At 55.6% G+C, this 26,698-nt stretch overlaps 4 protein-coding genes across 42 annotated transcripts in view; 2 read left to right on the top strand and 2 right to left on the bottom strand.

Annotated features, from left to right (window-relative positions):
- DPH7 (diphthamide biosynthesis 7) overlaps nucleotides 1-12,641 on the top strand; it is an 807,287-nt gene extending 794,646 nt beyond the window's left edge. For 3 of the 4 annotated variants that reach the window (XM_050760127.1, XM_050760126.1, XM_050760128.1), the window contains 4 exons: nucleotides 1,211-1,280; nucleotides 1,596-1,661; nucleotides 1,908-2,080; nucleotides 11,899-12,641. In XM_050760127.1, the coding sequence (XP_050616084.1) occupies nucleotides 1,211-1,280; nucleotides 1,596-1,661; nucleotides 1,908-2,080; nucleotides 11,899-12,314 (725 nt within the window). In that variant the 3' untranslated portion in view covers nucleotides 12,315-12,641. Of the gene's footprint in view, nucleotides 1-1,210; nucleotides 1,281-1,595; nucleotides 1,662-1,907; nucleotides 2,081-10,416; nucleotides 11,309-11,898 lie in introns of those variants that run through there. The other variant, XM_050760129.1, reaches the window with a different exon arrangement.
- ARRDC1 (arrestin domain containing 1) overlaps nucleotides 1-18,157 on the bottom strand; it is a 65,563-nt gene extending 47,406 nt beyond the window's left edge. The window contains exon 1 of the mRNA XM_050760119.1: nucleotides 18,148-18,157. The gene's annotated coding sequence lies outside the window, so the exon portion shown is untranslated. The remainder of the gene's footprint in view (nucleotides 1-18,147) is intronic.
- The window catches only part of MRPL41 (mitochondrial ribosomal protein L41), a 232,279-nt gene continuing 221,435 nt past the window's right edge, over nucleotides 15,855-26,698 (bottom strand). For 23 of the 32 annotated variants that reach the window (XM_050760441.1, XM_050760437.1, XM_050760440.1 and 20 more), the window contains exons 2-3: nucleotides 16,458-16,543; nucleotides 15,855-16,362 (exon numbers count right to left, since the gene is read on the bottom strand). In XM_050760441.1, coding sequence (XP_050616398.1) covers nucleotides 15,941-16,354 — 414 coding nt within the window. In that variant the 5' untranslated portion in view covers nucleotides 16,355-16,362; nucleotides 16,458-16,543 and the 3' untranslated portion in view covers nucleotides 15,855-15,940. Of the gene's footprint in view, nucleotides 16,363-16,457; nucleotides 16,566-18,093; nucleotides 18,098-26,698 lie in introns of those variants that run through there. The other 9 variants (XM_050760463.1, XM_050760464.1, XM_050760465.1 and 6 more) reach the window with 3 other exon arrangements.
- The window catches only part of PNPLA7 (patatin like phospholipase domain containing 7), an 86,648-nt gene continuing 78,062 nt past the window's right edge, over nucleotides 18,113-26,698 (top strand). For 2 of the 5 annotated variants that reach the window (XM_050759718.1, XM_050759717.1), the window contains exons 1-7: nucleotides 18,114-18,609; nucleotides 20,837-20,911; nucleotides 21,090-21,177; nucleotides 21,574-21,653; nucleotides 23,643-23,734; nucleotides 23,885-24,025; nucleotides 24,653-24,812. In XM_050759718.1, the coding sequence (XP_050615675.1) occupies nucleotides 18,580-18,609; nucleotides 20,837-20,911; nucleotides 21,090-21,177; nucleotides 21,574-21,653; nucleotides 23,643-23,734; nucleotides 23,885-24,025; nucleotides 24,653-24,812 (666 nt within the window). In that variant the 5' untranslated portion in view covers nucleotides 18,114-18,579. Of the gene's footprint in view, nucleotides 18,610-20,836; nucleotides 20,912-21,089; nucleotides 21,178-21,573; nucleotides 21,654-23,642; nucleotides 23,735-23,884; nucleotides 24,026-24,652; nucleotides 24,813-26,698 lie in introns of all 5 variants that reach the window. The other 3 variants (XM_050759721.1, XM_050759720.1, XM_050759719.1) reach the window with 2 other exon arrangements.

The following is a 26,698-nucleotide window of genomic DNA, read 5'->3' as shown; positions in this document are numbered from 1 at the left end:
GTGTATCCCTAGTGTCTATTACGAGGGTCCATAGTGTGTGCTCAGCAAGTACCTATTTGATGGGTGGTGGGTGGATGGATGGATGGATGGATGGATGGATGGATGGTGGGTGAGTGGCTGGCTGGCCGGCTGGATGGATGGACTTTTGGATGGTGGGTGGTGGGTGGGTGGATGGTGGATTGTTGGGTGGATGGATGGTGGGTGAGTGGCTGGCTGGCCGGCTGGATGGATGGATGGTGGGTGGATGGATGCATTTTTGGATGGTGGGTGGTGGGTGGTGGGTGGTGGATGGTGGATGGATGGTGGATTGTTGGATGGATGGTGGGCGGCTGAATGGAATGGGAGGGCAGCTGGGTGGATAGATGGATGGATGGATGGATGGATGGTGAGTGGATGAGTGAGTGAGTGGGTGCATGGGTGGATGGATGGTGGATTTTTGGATGGGTTTGGGGGTGGGTAGATGGTGTGATGGATGGAAGGTGGGTGGGTAGTGGGAGCTGGATGATGTGGGGTGGGTGATATGGTCAGGCCTAGACATTTTCCTTCTGCTGTTCACTCTCCCTGTGGGCCCTGCTCCTGAGCTTCCCTTCCTTCAGGTGCCACCATTCACCCCATGTCTGTGTTGCTTTTCTTCGAAGATTGGTTGTGGTTCCGTGCACCAACTCCTCTGTTCTCCCATCCTTTTATTTCCCCTAAACAAGTGCTTTAAGATGACAGAGGGCACCTTTCTATGAGGTGCACCGTGTGGAGTCCTCCTGCTTGCTGCTTCCTGTGTGCAGTTTCTGTTCAGGGCTCTGATCTTGCAACTCTTGTTCTTAGAAGCCAGGGCTTTAATCACTGGAGCTCTTAGCAAAGGCAGTTTAGCCCCTGGGGCCTGGTAACGGCCCCTGTGAACAATGGTCCCCTGTGAACAATGGTCGCCAGCACCTGATGGCCTTCAGGGCCCCTTCAGTTTCCATTTCCTCCCTCTGTTCCTGCAGGCAGAGACCGTCTGTCTTTCCCTTGCTGCCTGCAGTCTGTAGAGAGTCAAGGCACAGCAGTGACATTCCTGGGGGTTGTTTCTGGGACCTCCTGTTGAGGTGGCAACCTAAGACCCCCCCACAGCAAAGTCACCCAGGGGAACTTCCCACAGACATCAACGGCCTCAGCCTCGCTGAGAACGGTCACTTCCTCTCATTGGTGGTGTTGATACTTCTCTGTCTCCACACAGGGGGCGACGATGGCCTTCTGAGGGGCTGGGACACCAGGGTACCCGGCAAATTCCTCTTCACCAGCAAAAGGTAACTGCCCAAGAGCCAGCACTCGGTGCTCACACCGGCCCTCCCGCTCCCTGGGTCACCGGCCCTCCCGTTCCCTGGGTCACCGGCCCTCCCGTTCCCTGGGTCACCGGCCCTCCCGCTCCCTGGGTCACCGGCCCTCCCGTTCCCTGGGTCACCGGCCCTCCCGCTCCCTGGGTCACCGGCCCTCCCGTTCCCTGGGTCACCGGCCCTCCGTTCCCTGGGTCACCGGCCCTCCCGCTCCCTGGGTCACCGGCCCTCCGTTCCCTGGGTGCGTCCGTGTCCTGGGCACTGGTTCAGGCGCTGCCTCTCTTGCAGACACACCATGGGCGTGTGTAGCATCCAGAGCAGCCCCCACTGGGAGCACGTCCTGGCCACAGGAAGGTGAGTCCCGGGGAGGCTCTCGGGCCCTTCTCGCCTCTTTCGCTGCCTTTCTTCCTGGCACCATTGCAGCATTTCGTCTGCCAGTGCTTCGCCAGAGCGTAGGTATAGGGGTTTGGGAAACGGGACTTTGTCCTCAAGTGATACGTGGGACAGGTCTCTGGGAGACGTTCTCTGCCCCCCAGGGACCTTGTGGAACAGGGGAGCCTGGGCTTTCCTTGCATGCCCTCCGTGTTTGGTTGGTTTCAGCTATGATGAGCACATCCTACTGTGGGACACACGGAACATGAAGCAGCCGTTGGCAGACACGCCTGTGCAGGGTGGGGTATGGAGAATCAAGTGGCACCCGTTCCACCACCACCTGCTCCTGGCCGCCTGTATGCACAGTGGCTTTAAGATCCTCAACTGCCAAAAGGCAGTGGGTGAGTGGGGACCCGTGGCTGCTGGGCCTCAGGGCAGGGCACCAGTTCCCTGCCCCCTCGCTCTGCTGAACTCTTCCCTCAGCTTTTACACGCTCCCAGGGTCACGCCCTAGACTTGGTCGTGATCCGTAACCATCCCAGCTCCAGAATCTCTGCTCTCTAACCACACTTTTCCCTGGTTTCCCAGCTCTGTCATTCCGGTGCCTCCTGCATTTCAGCAGACCTCTGACCCCACTGGGACCTCTGGTTTGGAGGCTTGGCCACCGTCACTCCCATAACCATCCTTGTCTGTGCTCTCCCATGCTCCTCCTGCTTGAGGTCAGCTGGGACTGTGGTCTGCTGCCCCTGTGAGCTACACTCCATTCCCTTCATCTCTTTCTCACACTTTGGGCAGAACCCAGTGTTGTTTTGTTGGGAACATGCACCTCTGCTTCTGGCCGAGCCGGAGAGCGTGGCTGGAACCAGCTGTCCGCGTTGTGTTCCAGTAGGTCCCTGGGATTCCTGGTGATCTGTAGTTTCTCTAGGCAGTAATCCCCCACCATCAGAACTGGTTCACATTTTCTTCTCTCTCCTCAAATCTCCAGGACCTCCTCTTCCCTCCTGACTCTCAGCTCATGATCTCTCTTCTTTTGCTCTTTCCTCTCCCCTCACTCCAAAAATGAGCAATCACAAAACCACCTCATCTTCCCACCATTAAGCCCACCAGCCTCTCGGGCCATCCGCACGCTCTCTGCTCTCTACAGCAGTGGGTGAGCCGCACCTGTTCCCAAGGCCAGTTCCTTCTCTGCACTGGATTGTACTCAAGGACTTGATTGACTTGATTTCCACATGGTATTCCTCTTTTTTTTGAGACGGAGTCTGGCTGGCTCTGTCACCCAGGCTGGAGTGCAGTGGCGCGATCTCGGCTCACCACAACCTTCGCCTCCCAGGTTCAAGCAATTTTCCTGCCTCAGCCTCCCGAGTAGCTGGGATTACAGGCGCCCACCACCACGCCCAGCTAATTTTTGTATTTTTAGTAGAGATAGGGGGTTCACCATGTTGATCAGGCTCGTCTGGAACTCCTGACCTTGTGATCCGCCCAGTTTGGCCTCCCAAAGTGCCAGGATTACAGGCGTGAGCCACTGCGCCTGGCCCATATTCTTCTGTTTTCTGCATCTTTAGTTTCTCCATCTCTTCTGTATTGTTTCTGTTAGTTCTGTGAATGTGCTTCATATTTCTCATCGTTTTTTGTTTTGTTTTGTTTTGAGATGGGGTCTTGCTCTGTCACCCAGGCTGGAGTGTGGTGGTATGATTGTAGCTCACTGCAGCCTCAACCTCCTGGGCTCAAACCATCCTCCTACCCCAGCCTCCCGAGTAGCTGGGACCCCAGTGCGAAGCCGTAATATTTCTTGTATTAAAACAATTTGAGATCTCTTTCTTGTTTGTTTGTTTTGAGATGGAGTCTTGCTGTCACCCAGGATGGCGTACAGTGGTGTGATCTCGGCTCACTGCAACCTCTGCTTCCTGGCTTCAAGCAATTCTCCTGCCTCAGCCTCCAGTGTAGCTGGGATTACAGGGGCCTGCCACCACGCCTGGCTAATTTTTGTATTTTTAGTAGAGATGGGGTTTCGCCACATTGGCCAGGCTGGTCTTGAACTCCTGACCTCAGGTGATCTGCCTGCCTCGGCCTCCCAAAGTACAGGCATGAGCCACTGCGCTCGGTCCCTGGGTTCAAACCATCCTTCCACCTCAGCCTCCCGAGTAGCTGGGACCACCATGCCCAGCCATAATATTTCTCGTCTTAAAACAATTTAAAGTCTTTTTTCTTTTTTTTTTTGAGACGGAGTCTCGCTGTGTCTCCCAGGCTGGAGTGCAGTGGCGTGATCTCGGCTCACTGCAAGCTCCGCCTCCCGGGTTCACGCCATTCTCCCGCCTCAGCCTCCCAAGTAGCTGAGACTACAGGCGCCCGCCACCACGCCCGGCTAATTTTTTTTTTTTTGTATTTTTAGTAGAGACGGGGTTTCACCATGTTAGCCAGGATAGTCTCGATCTCCTGACCTCGTGATCCACCTGCCTCGGCCTCCCAAAGTGCTGGGATTACAGGCTTGAGCCACCGCGCCCGGCCTTTTTCTTTATTAATGGTGATACATTTTCCTCTGAGCACTGCTTTTGCTGCAACCCATACATTTTGGTATGTTGTATTTTTATTTTCATTCATCTCAAGGTACTTACTTTCTAATTTCCCATGTGACTTTTTTCTTTGATCATTGGTTATTTATGAGTGTGTTGTTTAATTTACATGTTTTTAAGTGCCCACATTTCTTTCTGTTACCAGTTTCTAATGTTATTCCATTGTGCATTCCTGTTGAATTTACTGAGACTTGTTTTGTGGCCTAGAATGTGGTCTCTCCTGGGGAGTGCCCCTGTAGGTGCCTGTGAGGTCTCGGCTTTATAATGTTGTTCAGATCTTCTGGTTCCATACTGATATCCTGTCTGGGCAATATTGAAAGTGGGCTAGTGGCCGGGCGCGGTGGCTCATGCCTGTAATCTCAGCACTTTGGGAGGCCAAGTTGGGCGGATCACGAGGTCAGGAGATCGAGACCATCCTGGTTAACATGGTGAAACCGTGTCTCTACTAAAAATGCAAAAAATTAGCCGGCATGGTGGTGGGCACCTGTAATCCCAGCTACTCAGGAGGCTGAAGCAGGAGAATGGTGTGAACCTGGGAGGCAGAGGTTGCAGTGAACCAAGATCGCACCACTGCACTCCAGCCTGGGCGAAAGAGCAAGACTCTGTCTCAAAAAAAAAAAAAAAAAATTAGCCAGGCGTGGTGGCGGGCACCTGTAGTCCCAGCTACTTGAGAGGCTAAGGCAGGAGAATGGCGTGAACCTGGGAAGTGGAGGTTGCAGTGAGCCAAGATCGCACCACTACACTCTAGCCTGGGCGACACAGCAAGACTCCGTATCAAAAAAAAAAAGAGAGAGAGAGAAAAAGAAACTGAGCTATTGTTACCTCCAACTCTAACTGTAGAATTATGTATTTCTGGCCTTGTTTCTATCAGTTTTTACTTCATGTGTTTTGGGGATCTCTTTTATGTATGTTTATAATTCTGGTATCTTCCAGATGTGGTGACCCTTTTATCAGTCTAAAGTGTCTGCCTTTAAATCTAGTAACATTGTTTGGTTTAAAGTTTTGTCTGGCATCGCTAAAGTCACTTCAGTGTGACGTGATGCATCTTTTTCATTCTCTTTCAGTTCATGCCTCTGAGTCTGAGGCGAGTCTTTGGTATGGGATCGTGCTTTGTTTTTTGTTTTTTTTTGAGGGAGTCTCACTCTGTCGCCCAGGCTGGAGTGCAGTGGCGAGATCTCGGCTCACTGCAAGCTCCGCCTCCAGGGTTCACGTCATTCTCCTGCCTCAGCCTCCCGAGTAGCTGGGACCACAGGCGCCCGCTGCCCCCCGGCTAATTTTTGTATTTTTAGTAGAGACGGGGTTTCACCATCTTGGCCAGGGGGCATGCATTTTTGCCAGGGACCTGTGAAAGTGGTGCTGTGCCCTCCTTAGTTCCTCACATCAAGGGCCTGTGATGCCCCTTTGTCCCATTTTTGTGAAATTTGGTCAGTTTGTGAAGGTGGTGTTTGCCCCGATCCCTTCACTGAAGAGATACTATTTTCCTCTTTGTAATTAATCAGTAATCTGTGGTGAGAATCTTTGAACATGTGTCACTAATTCCCTTATCAGACTTTTTTTTTTTTTTTTTGAGACGGAGTCTTGCTCTGTAGCCCGGGCTGGAGTGCAGTGGCCGGATCTCAGCTCACTGCAAGCTCCGCCTCCCAGGTTTACGCCATTCTCCTGCCTCAGCCTCCCGAGTAGCTGGGACTACAGGCGCCCGCCACCTCGCCCGGCTAGTTTTTTGTATTTTTTAGTAGAGACGGGGTTTCACGGTGTTCGCCAGGATGGTCTCGATCTCCTGACCTCGTGGTCCACCCGTCTCGGCCTCCCAAAGTGCTAGGATTACAGGCTTGAGCCACCGCGCCCGGCCTCCCTTATCAGACTTTTATCCAATTTAGAGGCAATTGTTGCCTGAATAAATTATGATAATGGAAAAATGGTGATTTTCTTCTTTTTTTTTTGAGATGGAGTCTTGCTCTGTCACCCAGGCTGGAGTGCAATGGCACAATCTTGGCTCACTGCAAGCTCCGCGTCCCGGGTTCGAGGGATTCTCCTGCCTCAGCCTCCCGAGTAGCTGGGATTACAGGTGCCCACCACCATGCCTGGCTAATTTTTTGTATTTTTTTTTTTTTTTGAGACAGAGTCTTGCTCTTTCGCCCAGGCTGGAGTGCAGTGGCAGCATCTCGGTTCACTGCAAGCTCCGCCTCCCGGGTTCACATCATTCTCTTGCCTCAGCCTCCCAAGTGGCTGGTACTACAGGCACCGCCACCTCACCCGGCTAGTTTTTTGTATTTTTTGTATTCCTCCCATTCTTAATGGCATTTTTTTCTACTCAGAACACAGCATTAACATAGTATTTTTCTCTCCTTGCCCCACCTATTTTTTCCTAAGTCTCATCTCACAATTGACTATGGGTTATGCTCCCATCCGTCCTGGTGACAGCCGTTCCCAGCCGCCACCTGTTTGGATAGAGCTTGCCTCCTGATAGAGGCTTAGGAGAGGCCCTTGGTGGTGGTTCCTAGACTTCTGAATGCTTGATACTTTTCTCTGCAGCCTTGATAATTGAAGGAGAACTTGCCCATTAATCCCTTGACTTGCATCTCCTTTGCTTGAGTTTCTTAAACACACTCCAGCACTGTCTGGCTGGCACACACTGGGTCTCCTGCCTTTTAACTGCTTTTGTAAAAATTGTGGTAAAATTTATGTAGCCGGGCGCGGTGGCTCACGCCTGTAATCCCAGCACTTTGGGAGGCCGAGGTGGGCGGATCACGAGGTCAGGAGATCGAGACCATCCTGGCTAACACGGTCTCTACTAAAAATTCAAAAAATTAACTGGGCGTGGCGGCGGACGCCTGTAGTCCCAGCTACTCGGGAGGCTGAGGCAGGAGAATGGTGTGAAGCCGGGAGGCGGAGCTTGCAGTGAGCAGAGATTGCGACACTGCACTCCAGCCTGGGCCACAGAGCCAGACTTGTCTCAAAAAAAAAAAAAAAAAAAGTATGTAACATAAAATGCATCATTTCAGCCACTTTAAGTGGCAATTTAGTGGTATTAAAGACATTCAAGGCCGGGTGCAGTGGCTCACGCCTGTAATCCCAGCACTTTGGGAGGCTGAGGCAGGTGGATCACCTGAGGTCAGGCGCCTGTAATCACAGCACTTTGGGAGGCTGAGGCAGGAGAATCGCTTGAATTCAGGAGGCGGAAGTTGCAGTGAGTCGAGATCATGCCACTACACTCCAGCCTGGCAACAGAGTGAGACTCCATCTCAAAAAAAAAAAAGACATTCAAATTACTGTGCAATCATCACAGCTACTTATTTCCAAAACTTTTCTGTCACCCCAAACATCCCTCCACCCGCCCCTGTAACCTCCGTTTACTCTGTCTGTGGGGATTTGCCTATTCTAGATATTTCATGGAAGTAGAATCGTCTTTTTATATCCGGCTTCTTTACATAGCTTAACGTTTGCAAGGTTCACCCATGTTGGAGCATGTGTCAGAATTCTCTTCCCTTTTTTTTTTTTTTTTGAGACGGAGTCTTGCTCTGTGCCCCAGGCTGGAGTGCAGTGGCGCGATCTCGGCTCACTGCAAGCTCCGCCCCCTGGGGTTCACGCCATTCTCCTGCCTCAGCCTCCCGAGTAGCTGGGACTACAGGCGCCTGCCACCTCGCCCGGCTAATTTTCTTGTATTTTTAGTAGAGACGGGGTTTCACCGTGTTAGCCAGGATGGTCTCGATCTCCTGACCTCGTGATCCGCCCGTCTCGGCCTCCCAAAGTGCTGGGATTACAGGCTTGAGCCACCGCGCCCGGCCTTTTTTTTTTTTTTTTTTTTTTTGAGACAGAGTCTCGCTCTGTCGCTCAGGCCGGAGTGCAGTGGCCGGATCTCAGCTCACTGCAAGCTCCGCCTCCCGGGTTCACGCCATTCTCCTGCCTTACCCTCCCGAGTAGCTGGGACTACAGGCTCCGCCACCTCGCCTGGCTAGTTTTTTGTATTTTTTAGTAAAGACTGCCTTTCACCGTGTTAGCCAGGATGGTCTCGATCTCCTGACCTCGTGATCCGCCTGTCTTGGCCTCCCAAAGTGCTGGGATTACAGGCTTGAGCCACCGCACCTGGCCCCTCTTCCTTTTTAAGAATGTAATGATGGACCACATTGTGTCTGTTCATCCTCTGATGGACATTTGGGTTGTTTACACCTTTTGGCTATGGTGGGTTTTTAGTTTTTTTGTTTTGTTTTGTTTTGTTTTTAAGAGAGGGTCTTGTGTCCTGTCACCCAGGCTGGAGTACAGTGGTGGAGTCAGAGCTCACTGCAACCTGGACTGCCTGGACACAAGCAGTCCTCCTGCCTCAACTCAGTCCTCAGTGTTGGGGTTACAGGCTTGAGCGACTACATCCGGCCTTTAATTCTTAAAGTTGAAGAGGTGTACTAACATAGGTCTGAGAGTTCACCATTCCAGGTCAATTTTGTCAGATACTCTGTAGGCCTTTTTTTCTTTTTTTTTCTTTTGAGATGGAGTCTTGCTTTGTTGCCCAGGCTGAAGTGCAACGGCGCAATCTCAGCTCACTGCAACCCCTACCTTCCAGGTTCAAGCAATTCTCCTGCCGCAGCCTCCCGAGTACCTGGGATTACAGGTGCCTGCCACCATGCCTGGCTAATTTTTGTACTTTTTATTTTATTTTATTTTATTTTATTTTATTTTATTTTTTTTTTTTTTTTTTTTTTGAGACGGAGTCTCACTCTGTCCCCCTTGCTGGAGTGCAGTGGCCGGATCTCAGCTCACTGCAAGCTCCGCCTCCCGGGTTCAGGCCATTCTCCTGCCTCAGCCTCCCCAGTAGCTGGGACTACAGGCGCCCGCCACCTCGCCCGGCTAGTTTTTTTGTATTTTTTAGTAGAGACGGGGTTTCACTGTGTTAGCCAGGATGGTCTCGATCTCCTGACCTCGTGATCCACCCGTCTCGGCCTCCCAAAGTGCTGGGATTACAGGCTTGAGCCACCGCGCCCAGCCATTTTTGTACTTTTTAGTAGAGACAGGGTTTCACCATGTTGGTCAGGCTGGTCTTAAACTCCTGACCTCAGGTGATCCACCCACCTCGGCCTCCCAAAGTGCTAGGATTATAGGCGTGAGCCACTGTGCCCGGCTGGCCTTTTTCATAACTTTATTTTTTTGAGACAGAGTCTCGCTCTGTCATCCAGGCTGGAGTGCAGTGGGGTGATCTCAGTTTATTGCGACCTCTACCTCACAGGTTCAAGGGATTCTCCTGCCTCAGGCTCCTGTGTAGCTGGGACTACAGGCGTGCGCCATCACGCCCAGCTAATTTTTGTGCTTTTAGTAGAGATGGGGTTTCACCGTGTTTCCCAGGCTGCTCTCGAACTCCTGCCCTTGGGTGATCCACCTGCCTTGGCTTCCCAAAGTGCTGGAATTACAGGCGTGAGCCACTGCACCCAGCCTATATCTTTAATTTAAAAAAAAATTTTTTTGAGACAGAGTCTCACTTTTTCACCCAGGCTGGAGTGCAGTGGTGCGATCTTGGCTCACTGTAACCTCCACCTCCTAGGTTCAAGCGATTCTCCTGCCTCAGCCTCCCAAGTAGCTGGTACTACAGGCGCCCACCACCACACCTAGCTAATTTTTGCATTTTTAGTAGACATGGGGTTTCACCATGTTGACCAGGATGGTCTCGATCTCTTGACCTCATAACTGCCCGCGTTGGCTTCCCAAAGTGCTGGGATTACAGGTGTGAGCCACCGTGCCTGGCCCAATTTTAGAACAATTTGTACTGGCCGGGCGCGGCAGCTCACGCTTGCAGTCACAGCACTCTGGGGGTGGCAAATTGCTGGTGCCCGGGAGTTCAAGACTAGCCTGGACAACGTAGTGAGACTCCGTGGCCACAAAAGATAGAAAAAACTAGCTGAGCATGATGGTCGCAGCTACTCAGGAGGCTGAGGCAGGAAGATAGAGCCCAGGAGGTCAAGACTGCAGTGACCTGTGATCGCACCACTGCACTCCAGCTTATGCGACAGAGTGAGATCTTGTCTTGAAAATAAAAAGAGAGAGGAAAGGTTGGCCTATGGCTAATCAGAAAGGGCCTCCTGTTCTTGGGGTCTCAACGGTGTCTTCCGTCCACTCATTCGCAGTCTTTTTCCCTGGCTGTGGCTTTCCGAGGGCCTAGACTCTGCCTTGTTACCTTTTTCTAAGCTGTAGAAGAGGTCCTGCTGGTCCGAGTGGGCATGTTGAGCAATTGCCGGATGAAAGACTAGCAGAGGTCCTGCCTGCCCTGTGACACTACCTCGCAGGGGACAAGTAACGGCCTCCGCAGGGGCTCCCTCCTGGGGGGCGCCCCACACGTGCTGCTCGAGGGCCCCTGTGGCTGTCTCTGAATGTTCAGCATCTTGCTGCTCCTCACAGCCACCTCTGCCCAATTGAAGCCCTGGGCCCAGGGTTGGGCCTCCCTGGGCCGGGCCTGTACATCCTCGGCATATTGTGTGATCCAGTGCCATCCTGTTCTGCCCTCAGCCCTTCTTCTTCAGCACTTATTCTGGTTCTGATTGCGGTCACTGCTGGCATCAGTCCCTGGACTTCAGAGGTAGCAGTGGCAGCCCTTTCAGAGTCTGAGTGGCCACCCAGCCTTGCAGCCCCTGGCTCACCTTCCAGTTGCTCTCCGCGACCGCCCCTGCCAGCCCTGGCCTTGCCTGCTAGACTCCAGACCGCCTCGGGTTTGGCCGCACCTCGTCATTCCCTCTTGCTGTGGGGTCTGTTGCTGTGCGCTCTGGGAGGTGGTCCTGGCCTCTTTCCAGGGCTGTCCTCCGCCCTCACAGTTGCCATAGCAACTTCTCTAAAGCAGCTGCTCACTTAACCTTGTCAGCGGCTCCTTTCCAAAATGCAGACTGTGAAACAGGGCGTGCCGGGCCCTGCATGCTTGGGACCCTCCAGCCCACTGTCACTCACTGACAGTGCCACGGCCGCCTGTTTGCGGTTCCCCGTGCGAGCCGTGGACTTCCTCACCTCTGCTGTACACGCCGCCTGTTCCTCAGACATCCCCTTCCTTCACAGCTGGCTAAAACTCCTTTGCCCTCTGGTTTTTTTTTTTTTTTTTGAGACGGAGTCTCACGCTGTCGCCCAGGCTGGAGTGCAGTGGCGCGATCTCGGCTCACTGCAAGCTCCGCCTCCTGGGTTCCCGCCATTCTCCTGCCTCAGCCTCCTGAGTAGCTGGGACTACAGGCGCCCGCCACCGCGCCCGGCTAATTTTTTGTATTTTTAGTAGAGACGGGGTTTCACTGGTCTCGATCTCCTGACCTTGTGATCCGCCCGCCTCAGCCTCCCAAAGTGCTGGGATTACAGGCTTGAGCCACCGCGCCCGGCCTGTCCTCTGGTTTTAAGTGTTAACCGAGGTCCTTCCCCCCTCAGCCTTTTGCTGTGTTCCTCACCTTCGAGTGTGGTTCTGTAGCCCTGCCTGATGATTCTCTTGGAGGCACGCAGGCGTGTGCACTGCAAGGTGACGGTCTGTTTCTTCTCCAGCATCTGCCCAGGTCTTGCTGGTTCCTTTGCATGACACGGCGGCTCCTCAGGAAACGTGCTGACCTGTGAGGGGCTGTTCTTGGTGGTCTCTCTGTCAGGCATGACAGTTGGGGAGAGGCTCTGGGTGATGTTGTGTTTCCTGGGTCTGATCTCTCACTCCAGAGGAGAAGCAGGAGGCGACGGTCCTGGCATCCCACACATTGCCCAACTCGCTGGTGTATGGAGCCGACTGGTCCTGGCTGCGCTTCCGTTCTCTGCAGCGGGCCCCCTCGTGGTCCTTTCCTAGCAACCTAGGAACCAAGACGGCAGACCTGAAGGGTGCAGGCGAGTTGCCAACACCCTGTCATGAATGCACAGAGAATAGCGATGGGGCGGGCCATGCCAGACCCCAGAGTGGAATGAAGCCACTCACAGAGCGCATGAGGAAGAGCGGCACCTGGCTGCAGGCTACAGCAGCCACCACGCGTGACTGTGGCGTGAACCCGGAAGAAGCAGACTCGACCTTCAGCCTCCTGGCCACCTGCTCCTTCTATGACCATGCGCTCCACCTCTGGGAGTGGGAGGGGAACGGAGCTTGAAATCACGAAGCCCCTTCCCATAAGGAAACCAGGAGGGAGACTGAGTGAATGCCTGGTACTACCTCATCGGAGATGCTTACTGCAGCCCTGCAGACGCCTGTGCACTGATGGAATCCACAGTGTAGTCAGAAAAGCTGTTGACTTCTCTTAAATCAACTTCCCTGCTAGGCCCCTGAAAATGGACTGGGTGATTCTGTCTGGCAGACAGTGGGGAAGAGACTCAGTTCCCAGCTTGCAGATTTGTTAAGTTTTTCAGGTAGATTTTGACTTTTAGCCTTTCATACTTGTTTAAGCAACTATTTATATTAAATGAAGTTTTTTGAAAAACATGACTTTATAACATGTTTTTTTTTTTTTTTTTTTTTTTTTTTTTTTTTTTTTTTGAGACAGAGCCTCGCTAGTGGCGCGTTCTCGGCTCACTGCAACTGCCGCCTCCCGGGTTCAAGCGATTCTCCTGCCTCAGCCTCCGGAGTAGCTGGGATTACAGGCGCCCGCCACCTCGCCCGGCTAGTTTTTTGTATTTTTTAGTAGAGACGGGGTTTCACCGTGTTAGCCAGGATGGTCTCGATCTCCTGACCTTGTGATCCGCCCATCTCGGCCTCCCAAAGTGCTGGGATTACAGGCTTGAGCCACCGTGCCCTATAACATGTTTAAAATGAACATTTAATGCCTCATCATGGCACCAGAAGTGCTCGTATAGATTTAGCACAGCCAGTCCAAAAATGCAAAATCCCAAAACTTTTGGAAAATCCCACAGCTGAACTCCTGTGATGAGTTGCATATATTATCTTGCTCTGTGCCCCAGGCTGGAGTGCAGTGGCGCGATCTCGGCTCACTGCAAGCTCCGCTCCCCCGGGTTCACGCCATTCTCCTGCCTCAGCCTCCCGAGTAGCTGGGACTACAGGCGCCCGCCACCTGCCCGGCTAATTTTCTTGTATTTTTAGTAGAGACGGGGTTTCACCGTGTTAGCCAGCGATATTTTAGTAGAGACGGGGTTTCACCGTGTTAGCCAGGATGGTCTCGATCTCCTGACCTCATGATCCGCCCGTCTCGGCCTCCCAAAGTGCTGGGATTACAGGCTTGAGCCACCGCGCCCGGCCGCACATTAAAAATACTGAGCACAGGCACAGTGGCCTGTAATCCCAACACTTTGGGAGGGGCTGAGGCAGGAGGGTTGCTTGAGGCCTGGAGTTCAAGACCAGCCTGGGCAACATAGCAAAACCCAGTCTCTATAAAAAGTAAAAAAAAGTTAGCCAGGTGTGGTGCACGTGCCTATGGCCCCAGCCACTTGGGAGGCTGAGGCAGGAGGATTGTTGGGCCCAGGACGTTGAGGCTGCAGTGAGCGAGGGGCAACAGAGCAAGACTCATCTCTAAAAAATAAATAAATAATAAAAATACTGTGTAAACAATGACAACCAGTTACAGATTTGTTCCTTCTCTCATAGCTTCACTTGACTAGCCTAAAAAACATACATATTGTATAAAACTACCATCAGGCTATGTGTATAAGGTGTATATGAAACAAAATTGAATTTCATGTTTAGACTTGTATCTCACCTCCAAGATATCTCATTATGTACATGCAAATATTCCAAAATCTGAAAACTGAAATCCAAAACATTTCTGGTTCCAGGCTTTGTTTTTTTTTTCGAGACGGAGTTTTGCTCTTGTTCCCCAGGCTGGAGTGCAATGGCACAATCTCTGCTCACTGCGACCTCTGCCTCCCGAGTTCAAACGATTCTCCAGCCTCAGCCTCCTGAGTAGCTGGGATTACAGACATCCACCACCATGCCCAGCTAATTTTGTATATTTTTAGTAGAGACAAGGTTTCTCCGTGTTGGTCAGGCTGGTCTCAAACTCCAGACCTCAGGTGATCTGCCCACCTCTGCCGCCCAAAGTGCTGGGATTAGCCATGCCTTTTTTTTTTTTTTTTTGAGAGAGTCCTGCTCTGTCACCCAGGCTGGAGTGCAGTGGCTCAATCTCGGTGGTTCCACCTCGGCTCACTGCCCTCCACCTTCCAGGTTCAAGTGATTGTCCTGCCTCAGCCTCCGGAGTAGCTGGGATTACAGGCCTGTGCCAACATGCCTGGCTAATTTTTGTATTTTTATTAGAGACAGGGTTTCACCATGTTGGCCAGGTTCCTGACCTCAGATGACCCACCTGCCTCAGCCTCCCAAAGTGCTGGGATTGCAGGTGTGAGCCACGGTGCCCAGCCCCAAGCATTTTGGATAATGATGCTCAACCTGTATTGGATCCCTGTGCAGATAAATAAAAGGGAGTGTGTGTTCCGAGTTGCCTTGGGGGTCACCAACTTGAAATATGTGAAGTCTGTAGGGAACAGTCATCACTGCAGCATCCACATGGGTTAGCTCCCAAATACTGGACAGATGGTGACTTTAGGTGTGTGAACTAACTGGGTGTGTTACATCCAACTCCTGCCATGAGGGCTCTTGTCTCTCTGGGAGGAACTGTGGTTGAAGTACAGGCCACAATTTGTCAAATCCTCAGCATTTACTAATGCCATATAGGTGACCACAAGTAAAAAACATGCAGTTTTATCCCTTTTTTTTTTGAGACGGAGTCTCACTCTGTTGCCCAGGCTGGAGTGCAGTGGCACGATCTTGACTCACTGCAACTTCCACCTCCTGGGTTCAAGCGATTCTCCTGCCTCAGCCTTCTGAATAGCTGGGACTACAGGTGCATGCCACCAGGCCTGGCTAATTTTTGTATTTTTAGTAGAGACGGGGTTTCATCATGCTGGCCAGGCTGGTCTTGAACGCCTGACCTTGTGATCCTCCCTCCTCGGCCTCCCAACGTGCTGGGATTACAGGCGTGAGCCACCGCGCCTGGCCTTATCCCTTTCTTCTTTTCTTTTTTTTTTTTTTTTTTTTGGAGACGGAGTCTCGCTCTGTCGCCCAGGCTGGAGTGCAGTGGCGCGATCTCGGCTCACTGCAAGCTCCGCCTCCCGGGTTCACGCCATTCTCCTGCCTCAGCCTCCCGAGTAGCTGGGACTACAGGCGCCCACAACCGCGCCCGGCTAATTTTTTGTATTTTTAGTAGAGACGGGGTTTCACCGTGGTCTCGATCTCCTGACCTTGTGATCCGCCCGCCTCGGCCTCCCAAAGTGCTGGGATTACAGGCGTGAGCCACCGCGCCCGGCCCCTTTCTTCTTTTCTGATGATACAACACAACATGCCAATATATGTCAGATTGCAACAAGAAATTTTCCTGGGGTGGGCGCAGTGGCTCACACCTGTAATCCCAGCATTTTGGGAGGCTGAGGCGGGCGGATCATTTGAGCCCACGAGTGCTCAGCCTGGGCAGCAGAGTGAGACCCCCATCTCCTGTACCTTTGTTCCCTGGGTAATTTGGGGGATGAACTGACCAGTGTTGTCATCCGGCACAATCTGCCTTGTAAATTCTTTCTCCAAAGAGGGTCACAGTGCGGAGTCTGCATGAGAACTCTGCTTAGGTCCCTGCTCTGAAATCTGTCATGTTGCACACTTTGCCATGACCAGAGGCCAAAAAACAAACACCGTCGAGCTGGCAAAGGCCTTTAATAGAAACGAGATGAGGGCAGGCCGCCCCTCCCCGGGGATGCCTCCACCTCGCAGCCCCCCGCCCCGCTAGCGCAGGAAGTTCCTGGGGTACAGCTGGAAGAGCTTGCCCTCCTGTGTGGGCTCGAAGCCGTACTTTTCCAGGTTGTCGGGGTCGAAGGTACCGTCTTTGAAGTCCTGTACGATGAGAGGCGCCACAGCTTCGCTGAACAGCTGCGCGGCCGTCAGGGGCGTCTCCTCGCCCTCAGGGGCGCGGTAGTTCACGTAGGGCTTGAGCTTGAAGCCGGTCAGATCCGGGACGACGAACTCCGGGACCATCTCCTTGATCTGCACGAATCTGCAGCCCGAGGTGAGGAAGCCGATGCCCTTGGCGCCCCGGCCCTTGCGGCCCCTGAAGCTGCGCGGGCCCCGCTTGCTCGTCCACTGGCTCATCCGGTCCGCGCCCCGGACCAAGCAGCGCGCCGCTGCGGCCAGGACGCCCATGCCGCGCCCTGCGGGAGGAGACGGCGGGTAGTCGCGGCCCCGGGAACCCGGCCAGCCCCGCCCCCGGCCGCGCGCGGCGCCCGCTCCAATCCTACAGACTCACCTGGACCGGAGACCCAGCACCAGCTCCAAGTTGCTCCTCTACAGCTCCGGCGCCGACCCGACCTCGACCTCGCTCGGCTTCCGACCGCCGCGTCGCAGCAAGAGCGGCTCCGATTGGCCGCCGCCACTGCGTCCAATAACGGCCTCAGTCTGGGAGGGGGCGTGGCCGCGGGGACTCTGCCAATGGGAGGGGCGCGCGGGGCGGGGCGGGGCGCGCGGGGCGGGGCGGGGCGGGGGGCGCGGGCGGGGCGGGGCGGGGCGCGCGGGGCGGGGCGGGGCGCGGGGGCGGGGCGGGGCGCGCGGGGGGGGCGGGGCGCGCGGGGCGGGGCGGGGCGCGCGGGGCGGGGCGGGGCGGGGCGCGCGGGGCGGGGCGGGGCGCGCGGATGAGTGGCCGCCCTCAGCGAGGTAGTCTCTGGCGTCCCCACTGCCCGCCACTGCCTGTGTCCGTCCGCCTGGTGGCCGGCGGTGTCCCGGGAACCCAGTCCCCCTGAGGCACTGAGGTGGCGTCGGGAGGTCGAGGAAGACGCGGGCGCTGGACTCGAGACGGACGCCGCGACCCGGCCTTTCTGACCCCTCCGCTGGGCGCCGCTCCTCTGAGCGGAGCCGGCAACCGCGCAGGGAAAGCCCGGGACCTGTAGCCGGGAGGGCCGGGGCTGTCTGGGTTCCCCGCAGGCCGGGCAGTGGTGTGGGAGGACTCGAGCCCTCGCAGTCCCCAAATTAATAATCTTGGACCCAGCACGTCTGGCTTGTGCGCTGAGCCCTCCGGCCCGGTCACCCTCGCAGGCGGCCTCTCACCCCACGCGGAAGTCGCCCACCAGCCGCACCCCCACACCCCGGATCCACCCCCTCCCCAGCTGCACCCCCCTCCCCAGCGGCACCCCCACACCCCGGATCCACCCCCTCCCCAGCTGCACCCCCACACCCCGGATCCACCCCCTCCCCAGCTGCACCCCCTTCCCCAGCGGCACCCCCACACCCCGGATCCCCTTCACAGCTACACCCCCTTCCCCAGCGGCACCCCCACACCCCGGATCCACCCCCTCCCCAGCTACACCCGCTTCCCCAGCGGCACCCCCACACCCCCAGATCCATCCCCTCAGCTGCACCCCCCTCTCCAGCGGCACCCCTCAACCCGGATCCACCCCCTCCCCAGCGGCACCCCCACACCCCAGATCCATCCCCTCCCCAGCTGCACCCCCTTCCCCAGCGGCACCCCACACCCCAGATCCATCCCCTCCCCAGCTGCACCCCCCTTCCCCAGCGGCACCCCACACCCCAGATCCATCCCCTCCCCAGCTGCACCCCCCTCCCCAGCGGCACCCCTCAACCCGGATCCACCCCCTCCCCAGCTGCACCCCCTTCCCCAGCGGCACCCCACACCCCAGATCCATCCCCTCCCCAGCTGCACCCCCTTCCCGAGCGGCACCCCACACCCCAGATCCATCCCCTCCCCAGCTGCACCCCCTTCCCCAGCGGCACCCCACACCCCAGATCCATCCCCTCCCCAGCTGCACCCCCCTCTCCAGCGGCACCCCACACCCCGGATCCACCCCCTCCCCAGCTACACCCGCTTCCCCAGCGGCACCCCCACACCCCGGATCCACCCCCTCCCCAGCTGCGCTCTCTCCCCAGCGGCACCCCCATACCCCGATACACGCCCCCTCAGCGGCACCCCCACACCCCGATCCACGCCCCCCCTGCGGCACGCCCACAACCCGGATCCACGCCCCGCCAGCGTCACCTCCCCTCCAACCGTGCTTTTCCGGAAGGCAGCGCTGCCCCCACCCCCACCGCTCTGGTCCTGGCTCCTCTTGACCTGCTTGGAGCCGCCCCATCTGGCTGCTGTTGTGGGTTCCAGGACAGCCACGTGAGGGCTGTTTACAGAGGGAAGGAAGTGGCTCCTAACAGACGACAGACGCTTCTCAAAAGACACCTGCTCTTCCTGTAGAACAGACTTTTTCAGCAGGATTTTCCTTTCAGTGAAACGTGATTTGACTTGAAAAGGAACCCAGGGAGAAGTCTGAGTCCACAGCTGTCGGGGTGTGAGCGTGAGCGGGTAGAGGTGTGCCCTTGTTTGCCTCAGGCTGTCTGATTTTCTCAGGCTGTTTTTTCTGTTTCTGTCCATGGAGGAAGAGAAAGATGACGGCCCAGAGGTATGTAACTCAGGGGGCCAGATCCCTGGACTTCCCAGTTGGGGGGCATTTCTGGACCCAGAGAAGGGTCCTCTTGGCGTCTGCTCTGCCGCGCTCTTTGGCCCCGTGGCTTCTTGGTGCCTGAGGACTATGGGAGTGGTTGTTCTGGCCCCTCTCTGCCGCCTGTCACAGCTGCCAGCACGTGTTAGACGCGTGAGTTCACAGCGAGGACAGCCAGTGGTGCCCCATGGGCATCTTTTCACGGAATTGGGGGGGGTACAGCCAGCGGTGGCCCATGGGCATTGCCTGAGGCCTTGTCTTTTCTTCCCCTAAGGTCACAATTGCTACTTCCAGTTTTCCCTTAGGACTTTGCCTGATGATTTTGCTTAGAATCTTTTTCTTTCTTTTTTATTTTTTCCCCAAGACGAAGTCTTGCTCTGTCACACAGGCTGGAGTGCAATGGTGTGATCTTGGCTCACTGCGGCCTCCGCCTCCTGGGTTCAAGTGATTCTCCTGCCTCAGCCTCCCCAGTAGCTGGGACTACAGGCAAGCACCACCACACCCAGCTAATTTTTGTATTCTTAGTAGAGACCAGGTTTCATGCTGGCCAGGCTGGTCTCGAACTCTTGACCTCGTGATCTGCCTGCCTAGGCCTCCCAAAGTGCTGGGATTACAGCTATGGGCCACTGTGCCGGGCCTTAGAATCTTTTTCTTAGTCAAACATCTGTAGCCACATCACAAAGGCCTTTTTTCTAAACCAGAAAACTGGACCCATTAAAGCAACAGTGAAAAGCTAGAAAAGGCTGAGCTACTCCACTGCAGGAGAGCGTGTGACCAGGTCATGGGCCATTGCATGATAGGCCTTCCTTGGATAATCTGTCCCAGAAGCGGTTGCTGGGCTCAGAGGGACTCACTTCGCTTCCTTAAGTGAAGGACATGGTCGTAGGTGCTTCTGTGCACCCCACTGATTGAGAGTGAGCGTAGGGGTGCCCCTGTCCTGAAGCAGAAGCTCCCAGGGCTTGTATTTGCCTTCTGAACCAAGTTCAAAGGGCTCAGCTTTCTGGGCACATCCTCATTCAGTCTTGGTGCAGAATTGTGTCTTTGAAATGCGTTTGAGTGCTCTTCCGACTTCCCTGGATTTTCTTTTTTTCTTTTTCTTTTTTTTTTTTTGAGACGGAGTCTCGCTCTGTCGCCCAGGCTGGAGTGCAGTGGCACAATCTCGGCTCACTGCAAGCTCCGCCTCCCGGGTTCACGCCATTCTCCTGCCTCAGCCTCCCGAATAGCTGGGACTACAGGCGCCCGCCACCACGCCCGGCTAATTTTTGAATTTTTAGTAGAGACGGGGTTTCACTGTGTCAGCCAGGATGGTCTTGATCTCCTGACTCGTGATCCGCCCGCCTCGGCCTCCCAAAGTGCTGGGATTGCAGGCGTGAGCCACCACACCCGGCCCTTCCCTGGATTTTCTGGCATGGATGGGAGTCCTGCTTCTCTGTAGCGGGAGATGGGGGTGGGTGCTGCTTTAGGCCTCAGCTCTTGTGTGGAAACTTGCAGGCTGAACCAGTGGCCTCCCCTGCCCTATCCAGTTCCTGGCTGCCTGGGAGGAAAATGTGATGCCAGCAGGAATGGAGAGGGCTGCCTTGTCTGGCTGGTGTCTTCTTGTTTTCTCTTTCACTTCTTGGGGAGCCACCAGCGTCTTCTGCTGTCGCTCACTCAGCATCCTGTCCTTACCCTCTCTTCCCTCCCTCCCGCGGACCTGGACTTCTGAAGTCCGGCTGCTCCAGGAGATGGCAGCACACAGAGCCTTCTCGGCCTCCCTCTCGGCCGCCGCTGCCTCCTTGTCTGGCATGTGAACTGGTGTTAAATGTTCTCAGAATGCAGATGGCTCATAGGGGTTTCGAGCACTGCTCCTGCTGGGGCTGAGGGGACACTGAGAGGGGGCCTTGGCCTCCCCTGTGGCCGGGCCTGCTCCCTGAGACCTGCATCCCAGGGATCGTGTCGCCAGCATGCAGGTGTGTGAGTGACGGCCCTGCCCCGCTGTGTCCCAGTGACCAAGGAAGCCAGATTGCTCTCTGAATGCTTCGTAGTGGGGGGCTCAGGGGACCCCGGCACCCCGGGCGAGATCACTGCTTGCTGGGTCTCCCGGGCTGCTGACTTCTCTCCTAACTCCCAGCTCCCCTCTTGCTGCTCTGAGCAAGTCTGGGCTGGGAAGCCCGTCCATGCCCGCCTGACCCCATGCTCTCTGCTGCAGGCTGGCTTCTGCCTGGGCACCGCTCTGCACTCTTGGGGGCTGTGGTTCACGGAGGAAGGTTCACCGTCCACCATGGTAATCACCTCACGCTTCCCTGGGGCCAGACCTGGATGGGCCGTGGCCTTTTTCACCTCTCCCTGCCCCCATCCCCTGGCTCATTCCTGCCAGCCTGTGGTTGGGGTGGGGGCAGGCTTAGGGCTAGGGTTAGTTTTGTGGCCTTGCTGATGGGCACCATGTCCCCACTCTTGGCCAGCTGACGGGGATTGCGGTTGGAGCCCTCCTGGCCCTGGCCTTGGCTGGTGTTCTCATCCTTTTCACGTTCAGAAGGCTTAGCCAATTTCGTGAGTATCTTGGTTCTGACTCTGGCCTGGGGGGTTGGGGGAAAGCGTGGGTGCCTTGGGATGTGTTTTGAGCCCCTGGGAGGGGTCCTCAAGTCCACGGTGGGTTTGGCTAGAATCCAGTGGCCCATCTGGGCTCAGGCTGAGCACGTCGGTTCCAGGAAGCCAAGTCTGTTCAGAGCCCTTTCTGTTCTCCTCTCCTGAGCAAGGCTTCAGTGGGAAGAAGGGAGAGCCCCCTTTGTCGGAGGCGAGCCTGTTACCCAGGCCCCCTTCCCTCGTGCTGTCTGAGTATGGCCAGGTACTGGCGGGGACGAGAGTACTGACTGTGCACACCTGCATGTCCAGGACCAGGCCTGTGCCACGGCTCTACCTCAGGCCGTCTCTTCTATTCCCCTGCAGGACAAGCGCAGCCCACTCCTCAGTACCGGTTCCGAAAGAGAGACAAAGTGATGTTTTACGGCCGGAAGATCATGAGGAAGGTAGCTGGTGCTTGGGGCCCCAGGTTGCACACGGCTTCCCGGAGCAGGCCCCTGTGGGAGGGACCCCTCCTGCTGCGGGCTCCCCCAGTCCGGGCAGTGCTTGGCGTGTGCTGCCGTGTCCCCGGCTTCCCAGCTCTGCCACCAGGCTCAGGGTTTGGGGAACGTTATAAATCGTGCCGAATGGTGTCTGCTTCCTCCAGCTGAATCCAGCGTGTTTTACCCAGAAATAAGCCCCCACCCTCTCAGGCCTTGGCTCCCCCTGGCCTGAAGGGGCAGCTCCGGGAATGTCTGTGGTGGACAGTGGCCGGAGGGGAGAGAAGGTCCTGTCTGCCCCTAGAGTGGATGTTTAACAAGAAATGAGAGCAGAAAGCTGCTTTGTAAGAACATCGCTGGGGCCCGGTGGGTGCAGAAGGCCTCACGCTCTGCCAGAGGTTTCTGACTCTGGTGCTGAGCTTGGAGGTCTCTGCCAGGCTTTAGGGTGCTGGACTGAGGACAGAGTCCATCCCCTGGGATTGGAAGGGCTAAGTTCCCTGGTTACCGGCATGTGTGATCTAAGCTAAAAGCTGCGTGGCTCACTTTGAGTGTCTGGGTGGTTCCGGAACCTAGAAACAGATCCCTGGGCCGGGGCTCAGGAATCCGAGTTCAACAAGCCCCGATCCGGAGAATAAGCACCCTTGGTTTAACCCTTCCTGGGCTTTGGCCAGTTGGGTTGTCAGTGGCCTCCCCTGGCCGCCTCCTTGCACTCCTGAAGGGCCCCAGGAAGTGCTCAACAGACCACCCAGAAGCTTCACAGAAACCATACAGACTGATCCCTTTAAAGCAATCTTTGTTACCTTTCTCTGGTTGTACAGCTAATTTATGTTCTTCACGGAAAATTGACAAAATTGGCCAGGCGCGGTGGCTCACGACTGTAATCCCAGCACGTTGGGAGGCTGAGGTGGGCCGATCATGAGGTCAGGAGTTTGAGACCAGCCTGGCCAACATGGTGAAACCCCGTCTCTACTGAAAATACAAAAATTAGCTGGGCGTTGTGGTGGGCGCCTGTAATCCCAGCTACTCGGGAGGCTGAGGCAGGAGAAACGTTTGAATCCGGGAGGCGGAGGTTGTGGTGAATTGAGATGGTGCCACTGCACTGCAGCCTGGACAACAAGAGCGAAACTGCGTCTAAAAAAAAAAAAAAAAAAGAAAGAAAGAAAATTGAGAAACTCAAGAGGGGAGGGAGTGGGTGTCTGTGGCTCATCTGTTCTCATCAGCGTTAAGTGCTGTGAAAGGGCAGATGAGTTAGGGCTGCTGTACGCTGGGTCTAGAACAGGCTCAGGCGGCCGGGACAGGGCGCGGGGCGATCTGTTGAGTGTCGACCATCATCCAGTGGCCCCACAGAGGACAGGGAAGTGGAGGGCCTGGGAGGAAAGCCGCGAGGCCAACAGCTCTGGACCGAAGGGCAGCAGGCAGTGGTGCCCGAGTGAGGTGGCCCTGCCAGCATGCAGGGTGTGACCCAGGCCTCTGCTGTTCTGGGCAGTCAAGCAGGCACTGCCTGAGAAAAGGGAAGAAGACTGTTCCAGATATGGGACAGAGTGGGCAGTGGCCCCAGGTCAGAGGGAAAGTGATGGGGGGAAGGTCGGTGGGGACAGTGGCGGATTTTTAAAGGGTTATAGGAAAGGGTTGTGTTGAACAGCACGAAAGCCAAGGATGGAGTGGCTGTCAGCCTTCGAGACAGCGGGGCCGGCCGGCATGAAGCCCTGGAGCTTTGGAGGGTTGGCTGTTTGGGGACAGTGAGGATGATCCCAAGGATGTGTGGGGCTGTATCACTCACTGCCAACATCCCTCCCAGGCCAGGCGGGGTGGGGAAATGGCACAGCCAGACCCCAGGAGCTGAAGCTGGGCCTGCGGGAGGCTCACAGGCAGGTTCTGAGGACTGACCCCCGTGACGAAGAGCCTGGACCTTGCGGCTTGCAGGGTCAGTGCCTGGTGTCTCCCTTGGCTCTGCAGGTGACCACGCTCCCCAACACCCTTGTGGAGAACGCCACACTGCCCCGGCAGCGGGCCAGGAAGAGGACCAAGGTGCTGTCTTTGGCCAAGAGGTACTGAGTGTCCTTCGGACCACATCCTGCCTGGGGTGCCCCCCACGGTGCTGGCCTCCTCGACCCTGAGCTGCCTGGCGTGTCGGCCGCTGATGCTGTGGGTTTTGAACCCGCCTGGTCTGCTCAAGGCTACTGTGTCTCTGCCTGTAGGATTCTGCGTTTCAAGAAGGAATACCCGGCCCTGCAGCCCAAGGAGCCCCCGCCCTCCCTGCTGGAGGCCGACCTCACGGAGTTTGACGTGAAGAATTCTCACCTACCATCGGAAGTTCTGTACATGCTGAAAAATGTTCGGTAAGAGCAGGGATGAGCCCCGAGGGCTGCTGCAGCTCCCGTCCTCCGGGCTTCTCACTGGGGACTGGCTCCAGCTTGGCTGTCTTGTGTTGGGGGATGGTTGGCAAAGCCCATCGTGGGGCTGTTGGTGTCTGTGCCCCGTGGCAGGGCCTCGTGGTCTGCTGGCTCCTTCACCAGGTCTTTCTTGTTCTGCTGAACAATTTCCAGTATTTCATCTTCAGCAATGAACCCAGAGCAAGAGCGAGAACGGTGTGGTGGATCCAAAGTCTGGAGCCCGGGTTCTGCTCTGTGCTCCCGTCTTGCTGACTGGCCCCTGGACCGCACCCCTTCCACCCCCTGGCCCAGCTCACCGTCCTGGAGGCCACCTCTGCCTTCCTCCCGTGTGCGTGTGGCTCAGGGTCACGGGTCAAGAAGTTCTCTGAGCTGATGGAAAACAGGCTCATGGGAATTTCAGAAGTTGACAGTTGTGTTTGGCAGTGATGCCGTGTGGTTTGTTGGTCAGCCGCGTGGACCCACAGCACAAGGCCTGGCGCCAGTGGGGTCGGTGGCCGTGAGCTCTCGAGACTCTGGCGGAGACCGTCCTCCTCCCCTGGAAGGCCGTCCCACAGCGCCCTCTGGCTCTTGCAGGGTCCTGGGCCACTTCGAGAAGCCGCTGTTCCTGGAGCTTTGCAGACACATCGTCTTTGTGCAGCTGCAGGAGGGGGAGCACGTCTTCCGGCCCGGGGCGCCGGACCCCAGCATCTGGGTGGTGCAGGACGGGCGGCTGGAGGTCTGCGTCCAGGACGCTGTGAGTCGCAGGGTGGCGGGGCACTCACCTCCACGTCTGTCATCTCAGGTTCTTAAACGTTTCCCACTGAAAAGCAAGGCAAATTTTTTATTTTAATTTCTTTGGGGGAAAACTCACCATTTTTACTTTTATTACATTTTATTTAATTTCTTGAGACAGGGTCTCACTCTGTCACCTATCCCGGCCCGCGGGATAGTCAGTGTAGGCCCTGGAGGAGGGGGTGGGAATTTGGGGAACAAGAGACACGAGAAACAGAGACAAGACAGTGCTCTGATCAAGTCTCGTTTAATGGCGGTAATAAACTGCCTTATATACACTTGGAAGGGAAGGGGTTGGGCTAAGGCGGAAATGATCTCATTGCCGAGGGTGTGGCCAGGTTAGTTTCGGTTTCTCTGGTCGGATGTCATGTTGCGCTTGCGCTATTAAGTAACAATTTTCCCGGGCGCGGGAAAAGTGAGTGAAGAAGAAGCAGGAAGAGCGCCATCTTTAACGAGGTATTAGTACAGGGGAAAAAAGGCAAAGATAGGGAGGAGGTAGAAGGTGGAAATGAATAGAGCTCAGGCGTTTTAATCGTTAATTATTATTCGCTATGGCCAGGGCATGCAGCTCCGGACAGTCACCCAGGCTGGAGTGCAGTGGTGCAATCTAAGCTCACTGAGGCCTCGATTTCCTGGGCTCAAGCGATGCTCATGCCTCAGCCTCTCGAGCAGCTGGGATTACAGGTGTGTGTCACCACGCCCGCCTCACTTTTAAAATTTTTTTGTAGAAATGGAGTCTCACTTGGTTGCCCGGGGTTGGTCAGCAATTCCTGTGCTCAGGTAACTCTCCCTTCTCGGCCTCTCAGAGCACTGGAATTGCAGGCATGAGGCCTGGGCCTGGCAGCTGTTTTAAATGTTTCTTCCAAGTCCTCGGAATACTCCCTTTGATGGTTTAGTACTAAGTCACTGTATTGATTTGCCATGATCAATTGAGACCTTGCTCTATTTTCAGGTTTCTAACAAAATTAAATTATTTTAATTGTAAGAAAATAATTAAGGCCAAGGTGGGAAGCTTGCCTGAGCCCACAGGTTAGAGACCAGCTTGGATGACATAGTGAAACTCCATCTCTACAAAAAGTAAAAAATAATTATCCAGGCATGGTGGTAGCACCTGTGGTCCCAGCTACTTGGGGGCCAAGGTGGGAGGATCACTTGAGTCTGGGAGGTCGAGGCTGCGGTGAGCTGTGTTCACGCCACTGCACCGCAGCCTGGACGACAGAGCGAGACCCTGTCTCCAAAAAAAAAAAAAAAAAAAAAAATTCAGGTATGAATCCATGTAGGACCTCAATACTTGTTTCCTGCCTCTGTTGAATTCTGCCCTTTGAATCACTGCTCCAGGGGTGGGAGCTGAGCCAGACCCTGCCGCGGCCTCTTCGGCGTGTGTGGCTCCCCCGCAGGGTGGTGTGGCTTTGTCTGTCCAGGCAGTTGCGACCCAGACTCCTCATTGCTTGTTCCCATTTAAAGCACACACTTAGCAAACCCTGGGCTTTGTGTGATCATCGCCCTGACCTGCAGGGCTCCTGCCAACTGTGGTCCCGGCAGTGGGCACCGACCCCATGCCAGCTCCGGCACTGCCTGTCGGGGCTTCTACACCAAAAGTGCTGCTGGGCAAAGTGTTTGGTTCTCAGGTTTGTCGCTTCGTCTGTGGCTGGACTTGATGGGTTATTAGGAGGGAAAGGGGCTTGGTTCCCCCATCTGGGGAAGCTGGAGCCAGTAGCTTCTGAGGATGAGGCCGCTCAGCTGGTGAAACAGAGGCTTTTGTTGCCGCTCGTGCGGGGCCTCCTGAAGGACCAGAACCCGTGTCCCTCTGGCCTTTGGACTAGATGGGAGGGGCTCATGGAGGGGACT

The sequence above is a fragment of the Macaca thibetana genome, chromosome 15 (genome assembly GCF_024542745.1).
Source record: "Macaca thibetana thibetana isolate TM-01 chromosome 15, ASM2454274v1, whole genome shotgun sequence".
NCBI lineage: Eukaryota > Metazoa > Chordata > Mammalia > Primates > Cercopithecidae > Macaca > Macaca thibetana.
The sequence above is the reverse complement of the archived record's forward strand: the minus strand, read 5'-3'. Positions and strand labels throughout refer to the sequence as shown.